The sequence below is a fragment of the Protopterus annectens genome, chromosome 5.part0 (genome assembly GCF_019279795.1).
Source record: "Protopterus annectens isolate FY-2018-M chromosome 5.part0, PAN1.0, whole genome shotgun sequence".
In the NCBI taxonomy this organism is placed as follows: Eukaryota; Metazoa; Chordata; order Ceratodontiformes; family Protopteridae; genus Protopterus; species Protopterus annectens.
In genome coordinates this window covers 1,617,276,792-1,617,296,491 of record NC_056735.1, presented here as the reverse complement: position 1 = coordinate 1,617,296,491, position 19,700 = coordinate 1,617,276,792, and the positions used below count along the sequence as shown (strand labels likewise).

Here is a 19,700-nt window from a genome sequence, read left to right as displayed (position 1 = left end):
CTTCTCCCGAGGGGGAAATCAGGGCAAAGTAGCTTCTGCATTTCGTGTTCATGTGACTGGCAAAAAGGTCGCAGCAAGGATGGCCCCACCTGTGGAATATCCTGTCGGCTATTTCTTTCTTGAGGGACCACTCGTGGGACAACAAGATTGCCCTGCTCAGTTTGTCTGCTATCACGGTGAATCTCCCCGGGATGTGCGTTGCCAACAAAAAGCGCTGGGTGGAAACAGCCCACTGCCAAACTCTGACAGCCTCGCAACAAAGAGGGTAAGACCTGGTTCCTCCTTGTTTGTTCAAATACCAGACCACTGACATGTTGCCTGTCTGAATCACAATCGTACCCAGAGGAAGAGAGTCCTGAAAGTACCGCAACTCCAAAAGTACTGCTCTCATCTCCAGGACATTGATATGCAGATGTGTCTCTTGATCGGTCCATGTGCCTCGGGCAGTCTTTCCCTGAAAATGCTCCCCCACCCTATCAGGGAAGCGTCCGTGGTCACTGTGGCCGCTGGAGGGGGTACCACAAATGGGCATCCTATCATGCATGACATGAAGTGAAGTCAACCACCACTGAAGGTCCTTTTTGCAAGAATTTGTGTTTATAGTGTGAGTCATGGGAAGCTCTTGGTAAGACCATTGAGTGAACAACAGCCACTGTAGTATCTGCATGTGCATATGAGCTAGTGGTATGGCTAGAATTGCTGCTGCCATCATGTCTAATAATTTCAGAACTTCCGATGCTGGTGCTTTGTCTTTTGATATCAGAATGCTGACATGTTGATGAAGAAGAAAGACTCTTTCTATTAGAAGCCTTAGTGTGGTGGTGGTGGTGGTGTCCAACTCTGCCCTGATAAAAATTATATGTTGCGATGGCGACAAGGCAGATTTTTCTGAGTTGATTGTAATGCCCAGATGATTGCAGGGTGACAGAGTGGACTCCCTGCCCTAAATGAGTTGATGCCTGGTGGTGGCGGTAAGGAGCCAATCGTCTAGGAACGGAAACACCTGGTATTCTAGAAGTCTCAAGTGAGCCGTGACCACTGCCATGCATTTGGTGAACACTCTGGGGGCTGTAGTGAGACCAAAAGGCAGGGCTCGAAACTGGTAATGACTGGCTCCCAGACAGAAGTGCAGGTGATCCCTGGATGGTCTGGCCATTTTTATGTGGTAGTACGCATCCTTGAGATCTATCGAGCACATCCAATTGTCTTTCCCTAAGAAGGGAAGTATAGACTGAAGCGCGACCATCCAAAACTTCTCTTTTTTTACGTATTGGTTCAGTCTGCTGAAGTCCAATATGGGTCTCCAGTCCCTCGTCTTCTTTGGACCCAAAAAGAATCTTGAGTAAGTTCCGGATCCTGTCTGGTCTGCTGGGACTGGTTGGATGACTCTTTTTCTTAGCAACGTTTGGACCTCTATTGTTGCCTGTTCCCTGTAACTGGGTGGAACGTCCATCATTTTTCTTATGATTGGGGGGTGGCGAATGGAATGAAGTACCCTCTGGAAATTATACTTTGTACCCAACTGTCTTTTGTTATTTTGAGCCAGGCGTCTGGGTACAAAGATAAGCGACCCCCGACTGCCTCCAGAGCAGGACAGTCAGGCCTCCTCTCAGGAGCGCTGGTAGGGCTTCCCAGAGAAGTGATCTATGTTGCCCTGGTGTTGCGGGCCCCCTCTGCAGCAAGGGCGGTGTCTTCCATTATTGCCCCTTCCTCTGCCCCTGGAGGGAGGGTTCCACCAAGTGTGTCCTGAAAGGCTCCTTGGGCTTTTTGGAATCACATTTTTCCTCCCTTTTGACCTTTAGGGTAGGGTCGGGTAGGGGTGGAAACATGGACCCTGATGGCAGACAAAGTCTTTCCATCCTGTTCACACCTGGTCAAGGTTTCCCTTCACTTTAGGCCTGAAAAGGGATGAGCCATCAAAGGGAGTGTTCATGAAGCATGACTTGAAGGGCTCAGGGAAGGAACACAAGCACATCCAGGAATGTCTCCTAAGAGCAATTCCTGTACCCGCTGCCCTACTCGTTCCATCAGCTGCATAAGAGATGAGGCGCATGGATGAGTTGACAATAGAATTTAGTGTAGCAAGCTGGGCAGCAACTTTGTTGGAAGCTCCTGCAGCTACTGTACCCTGAACAGCATCTCCTAACTCCTTAAGGAGATCTCTTTGCAACCTAGTAAATGGGTTAAATAGTTCAGCGAACGGAGACCAAAGGTCGCTGAACTATGCGCTTCCCATATCTATCCATAATCTTGAAGTCTCTGTTAGGAGGATGGAGAGAAGAGGAAGTCTCAGACATTTCCTTTTTGGTGGCTGCCGCCACCACAATGGCATCAACCGGAACACCTTTAGTTAAGAATGTTTTGTCAAGGGGGGCAGGAATGAATTTATTAGGCCTCCTAGGGACAGGCTCCATAGTATCCGAAGACTCCCATGCCCTTCGTGAGACCAGCTGCATCAGCTCCTCGAAGGGCGGAGACACCCAAGAAGTGGAGGGCTGAGACCTGAAAGCCTTCAGGAGAACTGACTCATCCTCAGTAGGGCTTTTGGACTGCCAGTCATCCCTCTGCCTAAGGATCTCAAGTATCTCAGTAAAGGAGATATCCTCAGAGGGGACCGTGGGGACCTTTCTGACTCATTTAAGTCAGTATCCGATGTTAGAGACTCTTGTGGGGAGTCTAGGTGTTTCCTCTTACACAATCACTTCCTGGGAACCTCATCAGTGGGAGCTTCTGGTGAGGTTTTGGAAGAGCAGGGGCCACCCAATGGGACTTTCTGAGTCTCTGGGTCTCTACGCTTGGTTAGGGAGTGTGAGGCAGAAGCAGACACAGGCACTTTAGGGGAGGAGGAAGGCAGACCCGAGGTTGAGGATGTCCTAGGAGACATGACTCTCCTCATGGCATCGAAAGCACCCCTGCTCCAATGCGAGGGAGCCAACGGATTCGAAGAAACCATCAACACCTCTGACACTGGGACAGTGGGCTCCGAGCCCAAGGTGGGAGCTGAGCTCATCCGAGCCGAGGCCTCGAGAGGCAAAGTGGGAATCGACAAGTCGGTCCGAGTGTCCTCCTCAGACCCAACCAGAGAGTGTCAGCTCCTAGAGTCCTCGATCGGCACCAAGGACATCAGAGTACATGGAGCCAAAGACACTACAGCAGGCGTCGGCTCCGAAGGTTCCACTAACATCAGGTCTGCCTCCTCCAGCTCTGAAGGACCAGCATGGCACGGAGGAGGAATTAGTTAGAGTCAGTGCAAGGGTCTTCGGCTCCGAAGCCATTTGGGTCGAAGCCGATAACATTTTTGCTAATGCTGGTGCCAATAACAGCTTCTGTACCACATGATCTACATCCATATCCAACAGGCTGATAGATGATCGAGAGGAGCGTACCGAAGGTGGTACCGATTGGAGAAGTGGCCTCTTCTGCACTTCGAACACTGGTTCCAAGACTGGGGACCGGCCCCGAAAGGTAAAGACTGTCGGCTCAAATGGCAGTGGAGACAAAATCAAAGACTTTTTTGATTTTTTGAGTCCGATGCCTTGGAAGACTTTGAGGACCTGCTGGATCCATCCTGGTCACTCAAAGCTTCCTGAAATGAAGGCTTCAACAAGCCTCTATTGATGAGTTTCCTCTTCCTTTCCTGCAGGACCCTTGAGGAGAAAGAATGACAAATGGAACAACTGTCTTGCAAATGCAGAGCCCTTAGACAGTAAACACAATTAACGTGGCATTCTGTAACAGACATCTTTTGGGCACACTTTGGGGATTTTTTGAAGCCAGACCTAGGGTGCTTATCTTGGTCAGCCATAGTAATGTCAGAAAAAATTACTGATACCACAAAAAGCTACATCAGTAAATATTAACAGAAGCCTGGAATAATTGCAGGCTAAATTACACAACAGTAAATCTCCACACAAGCCTTAAATAAAAGTAGGCTAAATCACACACACAATAAAACAAGTATAAATGTGATATCACACAAGCAGACTATGCAAAGAAAGGAGATAGCTGCTAAGAAACAACCTTATTTAAATTATCTAAGGTTTACTGTACTAAGCCTTACCTATAAAATGCAGAAGGCTAGACAGACCACACCAAGTAGAGTAAACTACTACTAAACTAGGCCTAAAAGAGGCCAACTAGAAATTTATTAAGAACACTAAATAGAAAAACACTCTGAAAAGCTATAAGAGCTTTAACAACAATCCTAACTAACTATTCTAACTAGCAAAAAATTTTAATACGACAGTAATGAAAAACAGCTTAACTGGCCCAAGCTAAATCAGAACGTCTGATATGTTGCAGCGGCAAACTAGGTCTGAGGTAATTCCAGGTGCATCATGAGATAGGGACTTGGCCTTGAGCTATTTGAAGACCTTGAGCTTTGCAATTGGCCGTATCGGAGCCGAGGGATCGGCTCTGAACCCATCAGTAAAGAATGAAAGGCAAGTATGAACAACTTCACATCAGAAGTTAAAGACTTAAGATTTACACTAGAGAAACCTTACTTCTCAGAGAGTGAGTAGCCCTGATAATAGTGGAAATATAGAAATGAGGGGGCTTAGAATAGGTTTTACTTTTTCTAATAATGTTGAAAAAGTTTGTGGAGTTATAAAATGAAACTGGCCTATTCTCTTGACTGATGATGCAGTAAAGAGAACTGTTGGTCAGCGACCGTCCTTTTACTATAAGAATGCTAGAAATTTAAAGCAAAAATTATGCTTTAAGTCTAACAAATCTATGATTGTAGAACGTCCATTCTCTGACAAGGAAGGTACATATCCCTGTCACACTTGCAAAGCTTGTAAGTACATTTCGAGCTGTCTGGTCTATTCATCCTAGTACAAATATTGAATATAGGTTAAAATTCTATGCAGACTGTAAAAGTAGAGATCTAGTCTACCTTGTCACATGTAATGACTGTTTATACTTTTATATAGGAAAAACTAATCGTAGTCTTAAAGAAAGGGTGCTTGAACACATAGGTGATATTAGGAAACAGGTGAAAATGAATGCTTTGAGCAAACATATTATGCAGCAGAATGGGCATACGTTTTCTTTTAAAGTTTACAACTGACTAGTATAAATATTGGGGGGTGTAGTGTAACTAATAGGACGTACATATACTACAGCAGGTTTCCATTGTTTTCTGTCATTGTGGCACACTGGTGTTGCTGGACTGTCCCCATATAGTGGCTGTAATAGCACACTGCTATTTGTCTAGCAGTGGCCGTATGACATATTAGTGGGTGTTTGCCCATAGGAGAAACACCACTGTGGACTGCAGTGCTGGGTGTAGAAACATACAGCAGAATCTACCATGCCACACAGGGACATACAACACTATCAGTATTGCTACTATCTTGGTGGTATCCACACATGTAGTTTGTTGTAAGACTGTGGGGTATGACGTGTGAGGGAGCCATGGATAGTGCAGGCCATTATGGGTGTGCTGAATCTGTACATAGTGGACCTCCACATATCTGGCCCTGTAATGTGTTCCCCTTTTGTTATCTTTCAGGAACCATGTACCGCAGACAATCTGCCCCCTTCTCAGATACGGAAAACGAGATAATAGTGGATGGACTATGACAGCATTATCAGATCTTGATGTCCAGAGGAAGACATAATCGGAAACAGCGGGCAGCATTGTGGGCAGACCTTGTGCAGGGTGTCAATGAGATTGGTCAGCAGGACAGGACCTATGAGCAGTTCTGACACCGGGCCACAGACATGGTGAATGCTGCACGTCAAAGGGCAGCTGATGTTGCCAGGAATCATGCTGCCACGAGTGGAGGGCCTGCAACAGAACAACCACTCTCTGCCACAGAGGAATTCCTGGTGAACCTAGGAACACACGACAGTTCCCAGGCATCAATCACAACATACATCGTGGAGATGGGTGCCACAGTGTCCATAGCAGAGGAGCGTCCAGGTAAGCTTACTATGTTCACCAGTATAATACTGTATCAGTCATTGTGGCAGGCTGTACATACCTGTACGTGGGTATCTGGTCTATCTGCATGGAGGGGGGTTTAAGCATAGCTGTGGACACATATTCAGAATGTCAGCAATACAGCCAGTAACACAGTAGCTACTGTACATGTGGATATATGCACATATTACCTTGTAGTGCTGCAACATTTGGTGCTGCTGACAATACCTCTCCCTCAGCTTTTCACAGGTCCGTCACATGTGGCCTAAGTCTGTGGTCCTGTACCTGGTAAGTATGATACTGTTGTTTTACAGATCATATATACCCCTATGAAAGTTAAGGGCTGCCATATAGCCCTATGTACAAATCTTTTGTTTAGCCAGAGCAGAATATTTGGATGTTCCATTCTGGTACAATTAACTACAGTTCATTGACTGGGTAATCATAGGTGTGTATATGACCGAACAGTAATACGTTTGCACTTATAGTTATGAGTGACTACACAGCCTGATATACATGAGGCAATTACTCCAAGATGTCTGTTCAAACACAAAAAGGGAGATGGTACATAACTGAGGCAGTGACACTAGTACTGGCATATCACTCCCAAGACAGGTGTACTGGGTTTTATGTGTAGTTCTATCACATACAGTCTCATACTGCATACTTTACAGGTAAACTGTACTGGCAACTTTAACTGGATGTGGTTGAAGTGCTTGTTGTAAAGGCCTTGACTAATATGTGTATGTTGTTGAGAGGATGTATGTTGTGGATGGGAGTGGAGATAAGATGTGGGACTGGTAATGCAGTTGTGGATCCTCATCTGTACGAGTCTGTATGGATTACTATACATAATAGTGCAGGTAGTAATGTACTGCTTTTGTCTTGGTTTTCACAGGTGACCGGGGAAGGGGGGGTTGGAGTCTATCCCCCTCACAATCGGATGTCAGTGTCTCATCAGACTCTGATGATGGTGGTGGCCATAGTGAGACACAGGTGGGGTTGTCAGGGTCTGACATCCCTCTTCTGCCCCCACTGTCTCCGCACACAGTCAGTATGCCCACACATACCCAGTTCCTACAGGCCACAGATACTGGACATTAGACAAGGTATCATTGGTATGACAGTCTCCAGGTCTTGAGAGTGTTGACACCAAAGGCTTTTAAGCTACCATTGTAGTTTCCTCATATGCAGTCTGGCATATGGAATGAGTAGAATGCAGGATGCCATGAACCCTAGAGCTTGCAAGATTTTCCTTGTGGATAACTAGGTTCTAGTGGCTAATTGAAAGTAGTAGCCTGTCAGGTAGGCTTGTTTTTCTGGAAGGAATGCCATCTGGGATGCTGTGTCCAGGCTTGCTCCCAGGAATACAATTTTTGTGTGGGTACTAGTTTTGATTTCTTTTCGTTGATAGTATACCACAGGGAGGTCAGTACGTCCTTTACAAAAGTCAGGTGCTGTAACAGCTTTTCCTGACTGTCTGCCTGAATCAGGCAATTGTCTAAGTAGGGGTACATGTGAATATTTCTTTGTCTGCAAAAAGCAATGGCTGGAGCCAGGCATTTTATGAAAACTCTGGGAGCAGTGGAAAAGCTAAAGGGAAGCCCGGAAAACTGAAAGTGCATAGATTCTGCCCTGAAATGTAGATATTTCCTGCAAGATTCCCTAATTGGGATGTGTAGGTAAGCCTCTTTTAGGTCTAGGGTGGCTAACCAAGCATCCTTGGAAAGCATAGGAAGAAACTGCTGGAGGGTGAGCATTTTGAATTTTGGTATCACCAGAAAGGTGTTTAGAATGGATAGATCGAGGATTGGGTATTAGGTGCCCTCTTTTCTGGGTACCAGGAATAGTCTTGAAGAAAAACCTTGGCCTATCTGGTCTGCAGGAACATGCTGTATTGCCCTGATGGAGACCAGGGAAAGGACTTGCTTTGTGGCCTCTGTTCACTGGTTTGGAGAAAGATCTGGGAACACTTTTGGGGTTAGCAGAGTGTGGAAATAAAATTTGTATCCCTGGGACACTATGTTGAGGACCCATCTGTCGTTGCTGATAGAGGCCCAGTTGTTTGCATGGAAGGAGAGTTTTCCTCCTAAAGGCACACGCAGGTGGGCAGAGGTAAGGGGTGGAGGTGGAAAGTCATTGTGAGTTCTTATCATAAGGGGGTGGCTTAGCACTCCCTGTTTTTGAAGAGGAGGAACTCCATTGCTTAGATCTCTGCATTTTCTGGGGCTGCTGTCTAGGGGGTCTGCTTCCCCTGGATCTGGGCTGAGCTGGCCTGGAGGGGGCCAGAAAGGACCAGTGCTTGGACGGGCAATGCCTACTGAACCTCGGAGGCTGGACCTGTAAAAAGTCTTTAACTGTCTGCATAGGTTTAGCTTTTTCTTCCATCTTTTTTAAGACCTCTTCTGCCTTGGTGCCAAACAAATGATCTTTGTTCAATGGTGCATCCAATAACTTTGATTTGACATAGTTTGGCAAGGTTTGTTCCTTAAATCAAGCATGCCTTCTAAGGAACGAACCAGTGACTACTGCCCTGCAAGATGCTTCTAGGGCATAAATGCCATATTGCAAGGTGTGCTTAGTAACTTGGCTTGCAGACTGCATAAGCTCTTGTAATTCTTTATTTTCTGCACAAGCAGGAAAGGAAGATATTTTTGTTTGAGGAGTTCCATGGTATGCTGCTGATATTTCAGCATGTGGAACTCACAATTTAGTGCTCTAATAGCAAGAGTAAAAGAGGTGTATACTTTTTTACCCCTTTGTCTAAAGCTCAGGAATCCATGTCTGAGGGGGTGGAATTCTTAGCTGAGGTTGCTTTAACTCCTTTAGGCCCTTGAGAGATGACCTCGGGGTCAGCAGTAGGATTTTTGAAAAGGAATTTGTGAGAGCCAGGGACTCTGTAGTACCTGTCAGGTTTCCTGGGAGCAGGAGGAAGGGTGTCAGGAGGCAAACTGGATTCCATAAAAACATAATCAACAACATCCAGGACAGGAGGAATGGCCAAAGGTCTGTGCTGTGGTAAACAGAATTCCCCGAGTCTCTTTTTTGACTGAGGATAGTCCTGACACTCACATTGGAAATGCTCCCTTAAAGTATGAGGGGTTTCACCAAATGAAAAATCCTCAGGTGGAGAGGCAGAAGGAATGGATTCCTCTGCATCAGAATCCTCATAAGCAGAGAGGTGGTGCATGTCTTCACATTCAGAAGCATCAGAGTCATTGGACTCCTGTTCAGATAAAACTACTGGGGATAAGGCTCTTTTCCTTTTCGAAGGGATAGCCTGGCTTCCCCTAATAAGCATGATAAGGACTTCCACCATTTTAAGCATTTGAGATTGAGGCAAGGAAGCAGGTGCCTGAGCTTAGGTCATCAGTTTTTTGGGTGCAATTTATACCCTGGGCCTTAGAAACTCTGTAGTTTTAGAAAGAACTGAAAGCGCGAAAGAAGTCTTTGGTTTGTGTCGAGTATCGGTAGTGCAAAGTATTTCCTCAGAAGCCAGTGCCTGCTCAGCGGCTCTGGACCCATCCAAGGTAGAGACATCCACAGGACCCTTAGTCGAAGAAGAGTCTTTTGGCATACCGGACACCAAAAGGGTCTCAGTAGCGGCCTGCGAATCCACAGAAGCGGGCATCAGGGGCTGAGGACCGGAGAACTGATGACTAGCTTAATGGAAGCATCATCGGCAGTTTTGGACCTGTGCGGTCTGTCTCTGTCTTTATCCTTACGTTTTTTCAGAAGATCAGTAATCGAATGGCTTACCGAAGCCATATTGGAATTCGAGGACTGAGAATGAAAATATCTAGCTACAATAAGGGCTTGACAACGTATATTTCTGGCGTTGAACAAAGCACAAAAGCGACAGCAAGGGATGTCATGGTCTGGGCCCAAACAAGTGACGCAGTAAGAATGGAAGTCTCGGTGTGGTTTTTGCATTCCACAGGCAAGACAATTGTTAACTTTTTCTGACATCGGTTAGAGCAAGAAAAAAGGATCCCCAATGGGGTAATTAGCTTTAGAAGACTTCAACTTCAATTTGGAAATGAAACTGAGGTAGCGGCCGACTGGCACTCATGAGAACTGCTTCTGCTTTGGGCTCCTTGGCAAGAAAGACTGATGTAATGGTGCCGGCTGCCTGGTTTTATACCACTGATGACCTGCCGTCAGTCCTGAAGCAACAGCAACCAACGCAGAAATACTAAGCCTCTGGTATTCGGGCCGACTGAGAGCTACCCCTGTCAGGATAACCTAAATGTGATGACTGCAACAGTGAAACACGAAGAACATATGCAACTATGTGTCTGATGCACAAGGTAACTATATTATTTCACATGTACTAGTGTAGTGCAGTATTGTTTTGCCATGCTACTTGTTGTGGTCCACAACAGGTACTGTATGCTGGCATATGTCATGACTACGCAACGCACTTTGTGTATCTTATGTTGCATGATGTTGTGTTGGGGGTAGTGTTACAGAATGACAGGTGTGTCATGGACCTGTGAATGACTCTGTTGCAGGAGTCTAAGGGGATAAACTATGGACATATGGCATCAATACAGCGACACAGGATGGCATGGCAGCACAGCAGAAATATGATGTCAGCAAGGTATGGCAGTATACGTGCGTGGCTCCGTAAGTGCATATGTGTAGAACAGTCTATCAGGGACAATGGGGGAAGTCAGCGTAATCATGCATTCAGACTTTGTGATAAGGTCTGCTACCCTTGATATGTGTCATCTGGGTTTTCTGAACTGACAAGTCTGCAAGGTGTGGTGATGGAGTTGACACATCTACAAATATCCTATGTCTGGGTCAGACAGGTGGAGGACGTCAGTTATGATTATGTAGAGGAGGGCAACTTAGAAGCCAGCAACTAGTTACAGGGCCATAAAATGCATAACCATTGCAAGGGGATAGCCCATATGGGCATGTCCATAGTGCTGCAAGGGATTATACTTACACACATACACACAGAGTTGGCTGATGTGAGATTTGAATCCCTACCTATCTACTACTACGAACTATAGCTCGCAATACCTATCGCATGTGCCACGGAGTTTATCTGATATTAGACTGTCAGTCAGCGCTCTTAAGGTGGATGACATCAGGCAGGCCTTGTAGAGGAGGGCAATTTAGAGGCCAGTAGCTAGTTACAGGGCCATAAAATGCATAACCATTGCACGGGGATAGACAATATGAGAATGTCCACACACACACACACACACACACACACACACACACACACACACACACAGCATTGGCTGATGTGAGATTAGAACCCCTACCTATCTAAAACTACACACTACAGCTCGCAGTACTTATCACGTGCACCACGGAGTTTATACGGTATTAGACTGTCAGCCAGTGCTCTTACTGTGGATGACATCAGCAGGCTTTGTACAGGAGGACAATTAAGAGGCCAGAAGCTAGTTACAGTGCCATAAAATGCATATCCATTGCACAGGGATAGTCCATATGGGCATGTCCGTAGTGCTGCAAGGAGCTATATTTACACACACACACACACACACACACACACACACACACACACACACACACACACACACACACATACATACATACAGTTGGCTGATATGAGATTAGAAACACTACCTATCTACTATTACACACTATAGCTCGCAGTATTTATCACATGAGCCACAGGTTACATCTGTATATGTGACTGCTGGCAATGTACTTGTGGAGTATGCAAAGTAGCCTTGTGTTGAACAGCATGTGTGGCCTGTAGAGTGATATTGCTTGGTACTGTTATTGTATCTAGTGTCCAAGGAGTGGGATACCTGTTAATATCCCTGCTATGTGTGTACAGTTACCAGTATGGCCATATGTGGCTGGCAGCAGTCAGACAGGCAAACATGTGGCCAGGACAATTTGGCCTGTCCAAGCCATGCGTTGAAACCACTGTACATTACACCTCCTGCTCACCTGTGTCTGTCTACATGGTGACAATCCGCAGGCACAGGGGTCTATGGGTCAGTGGATTATGTACTGCTGCGGCCTTGGTCTTGTTACTTTGGACAACTGTTTTGATGTTTTAGTGCAGACAACCTCTGGTGCGGTGTTCTGGTAAAATATTGTATAATGCAGTCACTGAATTGTACTAAGTACTGACACATTTAAGTGACAGACTTTAAATCCTGCAGATATTCTGTTCTGATGCAACCCACTGTTATATGAGTCACCTTCTTGGTTAATCAGAGCAGGTATAATGTCTGTCTGTAGTTTTGGCCCTTTATCCTCCTATTCTCTCTGACTTTGTCCAACTTTCCTGCAGTGACAGATTGAGGAGTAAGACAGTCTGTGTGAATAACACCATACGACTACCTCACATGCAAAAGATGCGGATGCTGCCAGATTCAAACCATCAACACCATCACCCATGCTAACGTCTCTAGCCTACTGAGCCACATCGGCCCCCCAGACATAGATGTGTCATTCCTCACACACTCAACAGCATACGGACATGCGTTGTCACCCCTGTGTTATGTGAGACATACAATGTGTGCCCAGGTTCTATGCCACAGCCCTGGAATTGGCTAGTTTGCTGACATATCACTGCTGACTTACTGTTACAACAGTTGTATGGGAACACTGACATGCTGGGGGTGGGGGATGACCTGACCAGCCCATGATCTGCTGGCATAGACAGTTGTGCGACTGTCCTGTGACCCCACTGTTTGCCATCTCCCTTGAACAATGTAGTGGATCTTCCAGCCATGTGGCCCAGTGAATATTATGGCACAGATACTACTGGACAGGGTACCTGTTCTCCATGTGGCTGTTAGATCTCTCCAAGCAGTCCAGTAGCCCACTACATTCCTTTGCATACTTGCAGCAAGTCCATACATATGCTACCATATTTTAGTACGCCTTACAAGTGGTGTATAGGTGAGTGACTTACCTTGTGAACCTTACAAAGGTTGACAGACCTGTAGTTCGGGGCTGACTCCGTCTGATGCATGAAGTATACAGCTAATACATGGTTAGGTAAAGGCTGTGTGGGCTGGCTGGCATCCTTTTTACTATATGTATGCGAGTCGGAGTAAGGTGTCAGTTCCTAGGGCCCTAGGTTGTCAGTGCATGTGCTATGCGTTGTCTCCTGGCCAAGGCCAGGGCATACTGGGCATGCTTACATCTGCCTATAGGGACATCCTTAGGGGCTTCTTACTCTGAGTCCTCCTGTGTGTAGCTGTAGGGACCTAGGCACTGGTGGGGGGCTGAGTATACCTTCCATTTGCTGATCCTGCTGCACCTGTTTCCACAGGATCATAGTGAGCATCATGGCACATATAGTGAACATCTGTGCACGTGTGGCAGGAATGTACTGCAGGGCTCCACCAGACATATCAAGGCACCGGAACAGTGACTTCAGTAGCTGAAACACACCCTCTATGATGTTCCTAGTTTGTGCGTGTGCCTCATTATGGCGTTCTTCTGTAGGCGTACGTGCATTTCTGATGGGTGTCATCATCCACGGTTACAGTGCGTAGCCAGCATCCCCCAGTAAATGGCCATGCGGGATGTCCCCCCTAGCAAACATCTGGTACAGCTGTGATGTGTGCCAGATATGTGAGTTGTGATAAATGCCAGGGCTGTCAGCACACACATTCATTATAATTCCCTGGGCATTGCACATGACCTAGCAATTGATGGAGTGTTAACCTTTGTGGTTGGCATAGATTCTACCCCCCTCACTGGGTGGTGCCTTGATGTGTACGAGTGCAATCTATGGCACCCAGTACCTCAGGGTAGTGTGTTACATGACAGAAGTGTTGCATATTACTGGCCCTTGCCTCAGGGGTGAGAGGAAAATAAATGTGCTCACTGGCATGTGGTAGCATGGCATCCAGGAACTGGAGGAGTACCCTGGATGCTGATGCCTGCAAAATCCCCATCATGTCCCCAGTTGGTCTTTGGAAAGTACTGTAGCTAGTACCTAAGAGTTACACATACCTTTGTTTCCACTGGGATGCGTTCCCCTCTGTTTGTTCTGGGTCTGAGCTGAGGGCGGCAGAGCTCAGTGTGTTTTGTTGTATGTCCCTGTTCACCCTGTAGTGCTCCACAATCTCCAGCTCATGTAGCTCCTGGAAGGTTACCCTGGGCCTGAACACTCTTCTCCTTCTCAGTAGAGGCCTATTGTCAGCAGCAGTAGCAGCAATGACCTCAGCATCTAGCACATACAGATGTAGCAGACCTGCAGCAGCCCTTAGCATTCCTTCAGTTAAAATTCCTAAGTCTGTACTCCACTGGTGTAGACCATGGGGCAGAAATCAGATTGTAGGGTTATACACCCTTTATAATGCTCTGCTGTAGGTGCAGCCTGTGTGATTGGCTGCCTGTGATGCATTCCACCTGCTAAGTACATCATTAAGAACATTTAATGGCCCTAGTTTAAGTGAAACATGAGTCATCAGTAATTAATATATCACTGGCTTTTAGATACACTGAGCACTGTGGCGCACCACACAAACTCATGGAAACGAACACGGTGAAGGTAAACAAAACGCAGCAGTCCAGACATTGTACACATCCCCCTGAAAGGTCATGCTCAGCATGGCAGCGCACCACGCAAACACATGGAAACATGCACCCCGAAGGTAAATAAAGCTTAGCAGCCAGTGTACACAACCCCCTGCTGAGCACAGTGGCGCGCTGGCAAACATGTGCAGCTGATCTCCAATGAGCTTACAAATCCTCAGACACATCCCTTGATGTCAGCTACCTCTTCTGTGGACACCAACATGGTTCTATCCCTACATGGAAGGGATATGCAGACACAGATACCCATTTGTGCTATTCAGTAACCCCAGCTCATTTGCATAGGGATCTGTGCAGGCAACCTGAAACCTACATGGTTCCAGGCCCTGCTTCGTTAGCAACAGTACCATTTCACCATTGTAGATATTCCACACAGGGTCCTATAATACATTTCTGTCACATACGATTACATTTGGTTTTTCCAACTTTTTTTTTTCTTCATAAAAGCATGTTTGTACACTGCTGCATGCTGTGCAAACCTACCCAGATAATAAAAAAAAAATAAAATTATTTTAACTTATTTCTCTTACATTTTTGGACACACGGTGGATAGTTTTCCTCATATTTGTATGTGCTATGCCATTTCTGTCCATCTACCTTTGTTTTTACAGCCCACTGTCTGTCTAAACTTCTGTACACAGAATTTTTCCATGCACACTACAGACACCAACACGAGGTCTTCAGGACTGCCTATCTGCTTGCTGGATTGCTCTACCTCCCTCATTTGCATGATATTCACCTCTTTGTGAGGTGATTTGCATGCCATGGAACTTCCTGTGCTGGTGCTCGTGCACGCCGCTCAGCACTACTTACTGGATTGTAAACCTGCTTACTTTTGTGTAAGCAGCATGCCATGATGCCTACATGGTAAAAAAGACCGTGTAAGCTTTATTAAATTCTCCCTACTTACTTTTCCCTAAAAATATACAAGTCCTTAAAATAAAATACAAATAGGACAAAAGCAGCACACTTTTATCATAGAGAAGTTTCCCAAATAGAAATACACATTCTCATCTAAACAAATCCGGTCAGATAAGAAATTACTGGTAAAACAGTAAACAAAATAAAAAGCTGGTCTTCTTAAACAAACCTGGTACGCATTTAGTCAAAAATAAGAAAAATTAAAAGGTGCGGAAAGATTCCCCAAAAGGGCGTTATCTGCCAGCAATGGAAGATCAGAGCAGACAGCTGAACTTCTGAAAGCCAGGAGGAGCACGCTCAACAGCAGCAATAAAGTACAAAGTGTTTATGGCACCAAGGCTTCTATTTTCTCCCCTTAGAGCTTGTACTACAACAGCCTGGGTGCATGTATGGAAGGAAGCCAGAGACTTTGTAGGAGATGACAAGGAAAAGCAGCAAAATCTGTTACTGGAAGGGGACTCGCTCTGCCTGGACCAAGACCTACATTTGGGGAATGACACCGTGAAGATAAACATCAACGGCACTGCCCAAAAGAAGAAGAACAGTAGTATTCTTTGGTTTCTTATGTTTTTCTTTTTTTTTCATCACGGGTCTTCCACAAAGGCTACAGTCATCTGGCCCAGATTTTCTCACTTAAATTTAAAAAAACCTAGACCTAAGAGAAATTAAACAATTTGATTGCCTTGTCAGTCTATTTTACAGTCATAAGCACAGTGGAAAAGTAATCCTGACCACTTTTTAGACTCCATCCTTGATTTAAGAAATGAAGAAGCCTGAAGAAGAGTTTCACAATAGGTATTCACACCAGCTATGTTCCAGTCCAGGCCTCAAACAGATAAGAAAGAACTAATACAAAACTAGGCAAGAACTCCTATAAGGTCTTCCAATGCAAGCTACATGAACTGCCAAGATACTGCACTAAAAGCCCCCTCTACATGGGGAATGAGGTTATGATGTGATGAACTGCTGGTTGAGATAGCCCACACAGCTGTCATGGAAGCATCTACCGCAACTTTAGATTTTTCAGGAAATTTCAATTAATTCACCAGTAGACTATATGGCAGTCCTCAAAGGTTATCCGAGGAATCTTATAAGGCAATCATATGTTACTACTTTCAAAGAACTACAGCTTTTCTCAGGGGATGGGGACAGAAAAAAAAACACATCAAAGATTGTTCTGAAGCAACGATGTTTATTCCTGAGGGCTTAATCCCTATAACCCTAAAACTATGCAATGGGCAGAAACTTAGCTGTGCTAGTTTGGCTCATCAATAAATTGTTCTCAGTTAAGATACATTATAAAATACAAACCTTGCTCTTTGCAGCAACTCCCAGTGAGCCGGTCCAGTTGTCATATTAAAAGCCCCTGGGTAAACCAGCAACTGGCACCCTGCAACAAAGAAAGAAAGAAAAAAAAAACTAAATAAAGTTGCATTTTAAGAGGTATTTCACTGTGCTAATAATATACACAACAATGCTAAACAGAAGGCAGATCTTTTCATACCTACTTCATAGAATTCATTGTTTTTGCAGAGACAGAGTGTATGCAGATACAGCAAACTTCCAATAAAATGTAATGGAACACACACACACACACACACACACACACACACACACACACACACACACACACACACACACACACACACACACACACACACACCACAAGCATACCCACAGGCAATTATGAGAAACATATCCTTGAGATGAGGAAGTACTTTGCATAAACCTAGGGGACACAGGAAAGAAATACAGACCATGCAAAGAAGAAATCATGGCTGGGAAACAAACCAAATAGCCAAGAGCTTTGAAGTAGCACTGCTAACAGCTATAGCACTATGCTACACAGAAACAGATCTTGAGTATCCCAAACAATAATAGAATCACTAGGGGTGGCTTCTGGTACTGGCTACAAGGCTGCAGCCCCCCATGGAGAGAAAAAAAAAAAGAAATCTGCTTATTCCACTTGCCAGGCCATTTTCAAAACAATCTGGCATTATGCAGAATAAGGTGCAAAAATAAAGTGATTACACCTTATTACAGATCCTATGATTTACAGAATGGATTCCAAAAGCAGCTCTCTAGGTTGCTATATGAAGCAGGGAGGAGCCATTTCTACTGGCTCTAACTGCCACAAGAATCTGCAGATACGCAAACATGGGAGCAATTAAATATATAGGAGTCAGGCTCCAGGAACAGTATCTTTTCCACTTTTCAGCATAGGATTTTCTAGTACTAGGCCTCCTTGTCTCCAAAATGACCTCCAGTACCTGCTTACTGAGGGATGCTAAGGGACAGCACAAGGAATTAGCCAGGCTGCAAGGTTCAGGGTTTGAAGCTGAGGGTGCAGAATCTGGCCCACCTGCTGGGACAGCAGGGAAGGGGTCTGAGGCATGTGCCATGGTTGTAGCAGTGCCATACTGCGCAACAGGGGGTACCAGTGCTGGCATGGCCAGTCTGGTGCAATCAGTATTGTCCTTGGCTTGTCCTGTTTGATCTTTAGTAGAACCTTCGAGAGGAGAGGCAGAGGGGGAAAGGCATAAACTGAGAGGCTTTCCCAGGTAAAGGACAGGACATCCACTTTCCAAGCTTGGCTGTAGGGAGTTCTTGTGCAGAATTTGTTGAATTGGTAGTTCTGAGGGGAGGCAAACAGGTCTGTCTCTGGAGTCCCCCATTTGTTCCTCAAGAGGTTGAATATTTTGGCATCTAGTTTCCATTCGTGTGGGTTCATGAGATTTCTGCTTAAGTCGTCTGCCAGTGAAATTAGTATGCCTGGCAGGAATTGAGCTTGCAGGTGTACTTGGTAGCTCAAGGCTGTGTTCCACAGAGCCATGGCTAGTCTGCAGAGAGGGTACGAGTGGGTTCCCTCCTACTTGTTTATGTATCACATAACTGTGGTGTTGTCTGCCTTTACCAATAGTTGTCCTGGAAGAATACGGTCTTTGAAGGCTGTCAGAGCATTCTGTACAGCTAACATTTCTGTTTGATTGATATGCAGGTGCATCTGTCCTGGGTTCCCTTTACCCTGAATGCACTGCCCTGCCATGTGAGCCCCCCATGCATAGTCTGATGCGTCTGTTGTGAGGGTTTGGGTGGCGGGGGGGTGTAGAGTGAAAGGGAGTCCCTTGTTGTGGTAGCAGGCCTCTGCCCACCAAAGGAACTCTGTCTTGATACAAGGAATGATAGAAATCATTGTTTCCAGGTCCTGAGAATGACACTATAGGCTTTTTAGATACCATTGGAGTTTCCTCATATGCAGTCTTGCATATGGAATTAGTAAAATGCAAGAGGCCATGAACCCCAGGCTTGCAGTATTTTCCTTGCAGATAGCTGGGTTTTTGTGGCCAATAGTTTGAAGGAGGTTGTCAAGTAAACTTGTTTCTCTGGAGTGAGGAATGCCATCTGGGAAGTTGTGTTCAAGCTTGCTCCCAGGAATACAATCTGTTGGCAGGATACTAGGTGAGATTTCTTTTCGTTGATGGTATACCCTAGTGAGGTTAGAAGTTTCTTTACGAATGCCAGGTGTTGTAATAGCAAGTCCTAGCTTTCTGCCTGAATCAAACAATCATCCAAATATGGGTAAATCTGAATATTTCTCTGCTTGCAAAATGCAATGGCTGGAGCTAGGCTCTTTGTGAATACCCTGGGTGCAGTAGATAAGCCAAAGGGTAGTGCAGAGAACTGAGCCTGACCTGAAGCGTAGGTATTTCCTGCAAGATTCCCTTATTGGGATGTGCAGGTAAGCTTCCTTTAAGTCTAGGGTTGCCAGCCAGGCATCCTTGGCTAGCATGGGAAGAAGCTGTTGCAGAGTTAGCATTTTGAATTTTGGAACTACCAGAAAGGTGTTGAGAATAGACAGGTACAGGATAGGATGCCAGGAGTTGTCTTTTCTGGGTACCAGAAATAGTCTTGAATAAAAGCCTTGTCCCCTTTGCTCTGCTGGGACAGGTTGAATAGCCCTGATATTGAGGAGAGAGAGAACCTGCTGTTGGGCCTCTGCCCATTGATTTGGGGGTAGGTCTGGCCAACCATTTGGTGTTGGTAGGGTGTGGAAGTGGAATCTGTATCCCTGGGAAACTATGTTCAAAACCCAATCATCCTCGGTAATGAGTTTCCAGTTTTTTGCATGCAGGGCAAGCTTTCCTCCTAAGGGAGTAGGTAGTAGAGCAGGGCTTGGAAGGGTTAAGGTTAAGTCACTGTGCCATTTTTCCGGAGAGGGGGTGGCTTACTGCTCCCTGATTTGGAAGTGGGAGCCCCCCACTGCTTAGGTTTGTGTGAAGCCTGAGACTGT

General features: G+C 45.6%; 1 protein-coding gene across 1 annotated transcript in view; it reads right to left on the bottom strand.

Annotated features, from left to right (window-relative positions):
- NIT2 (nitrilase family member 2) overlaps positions 1-19,700 on the bottom strand; it is a 570,156-nt gene that overhangs the window by 219,309 nt on the left and 331,147 nt on the right. Inside the window, exon 7 of the mRNA XM_044071381.1 lies at positions 16,721-16,799. Within this exon, the coding sequence (XP_043927316.1) occupies positions 16,721-16,799 (79 nt within the window). The remainder of the gene's footprint in view (positions 1-16,720; positions 16,800-19,700) is intronic.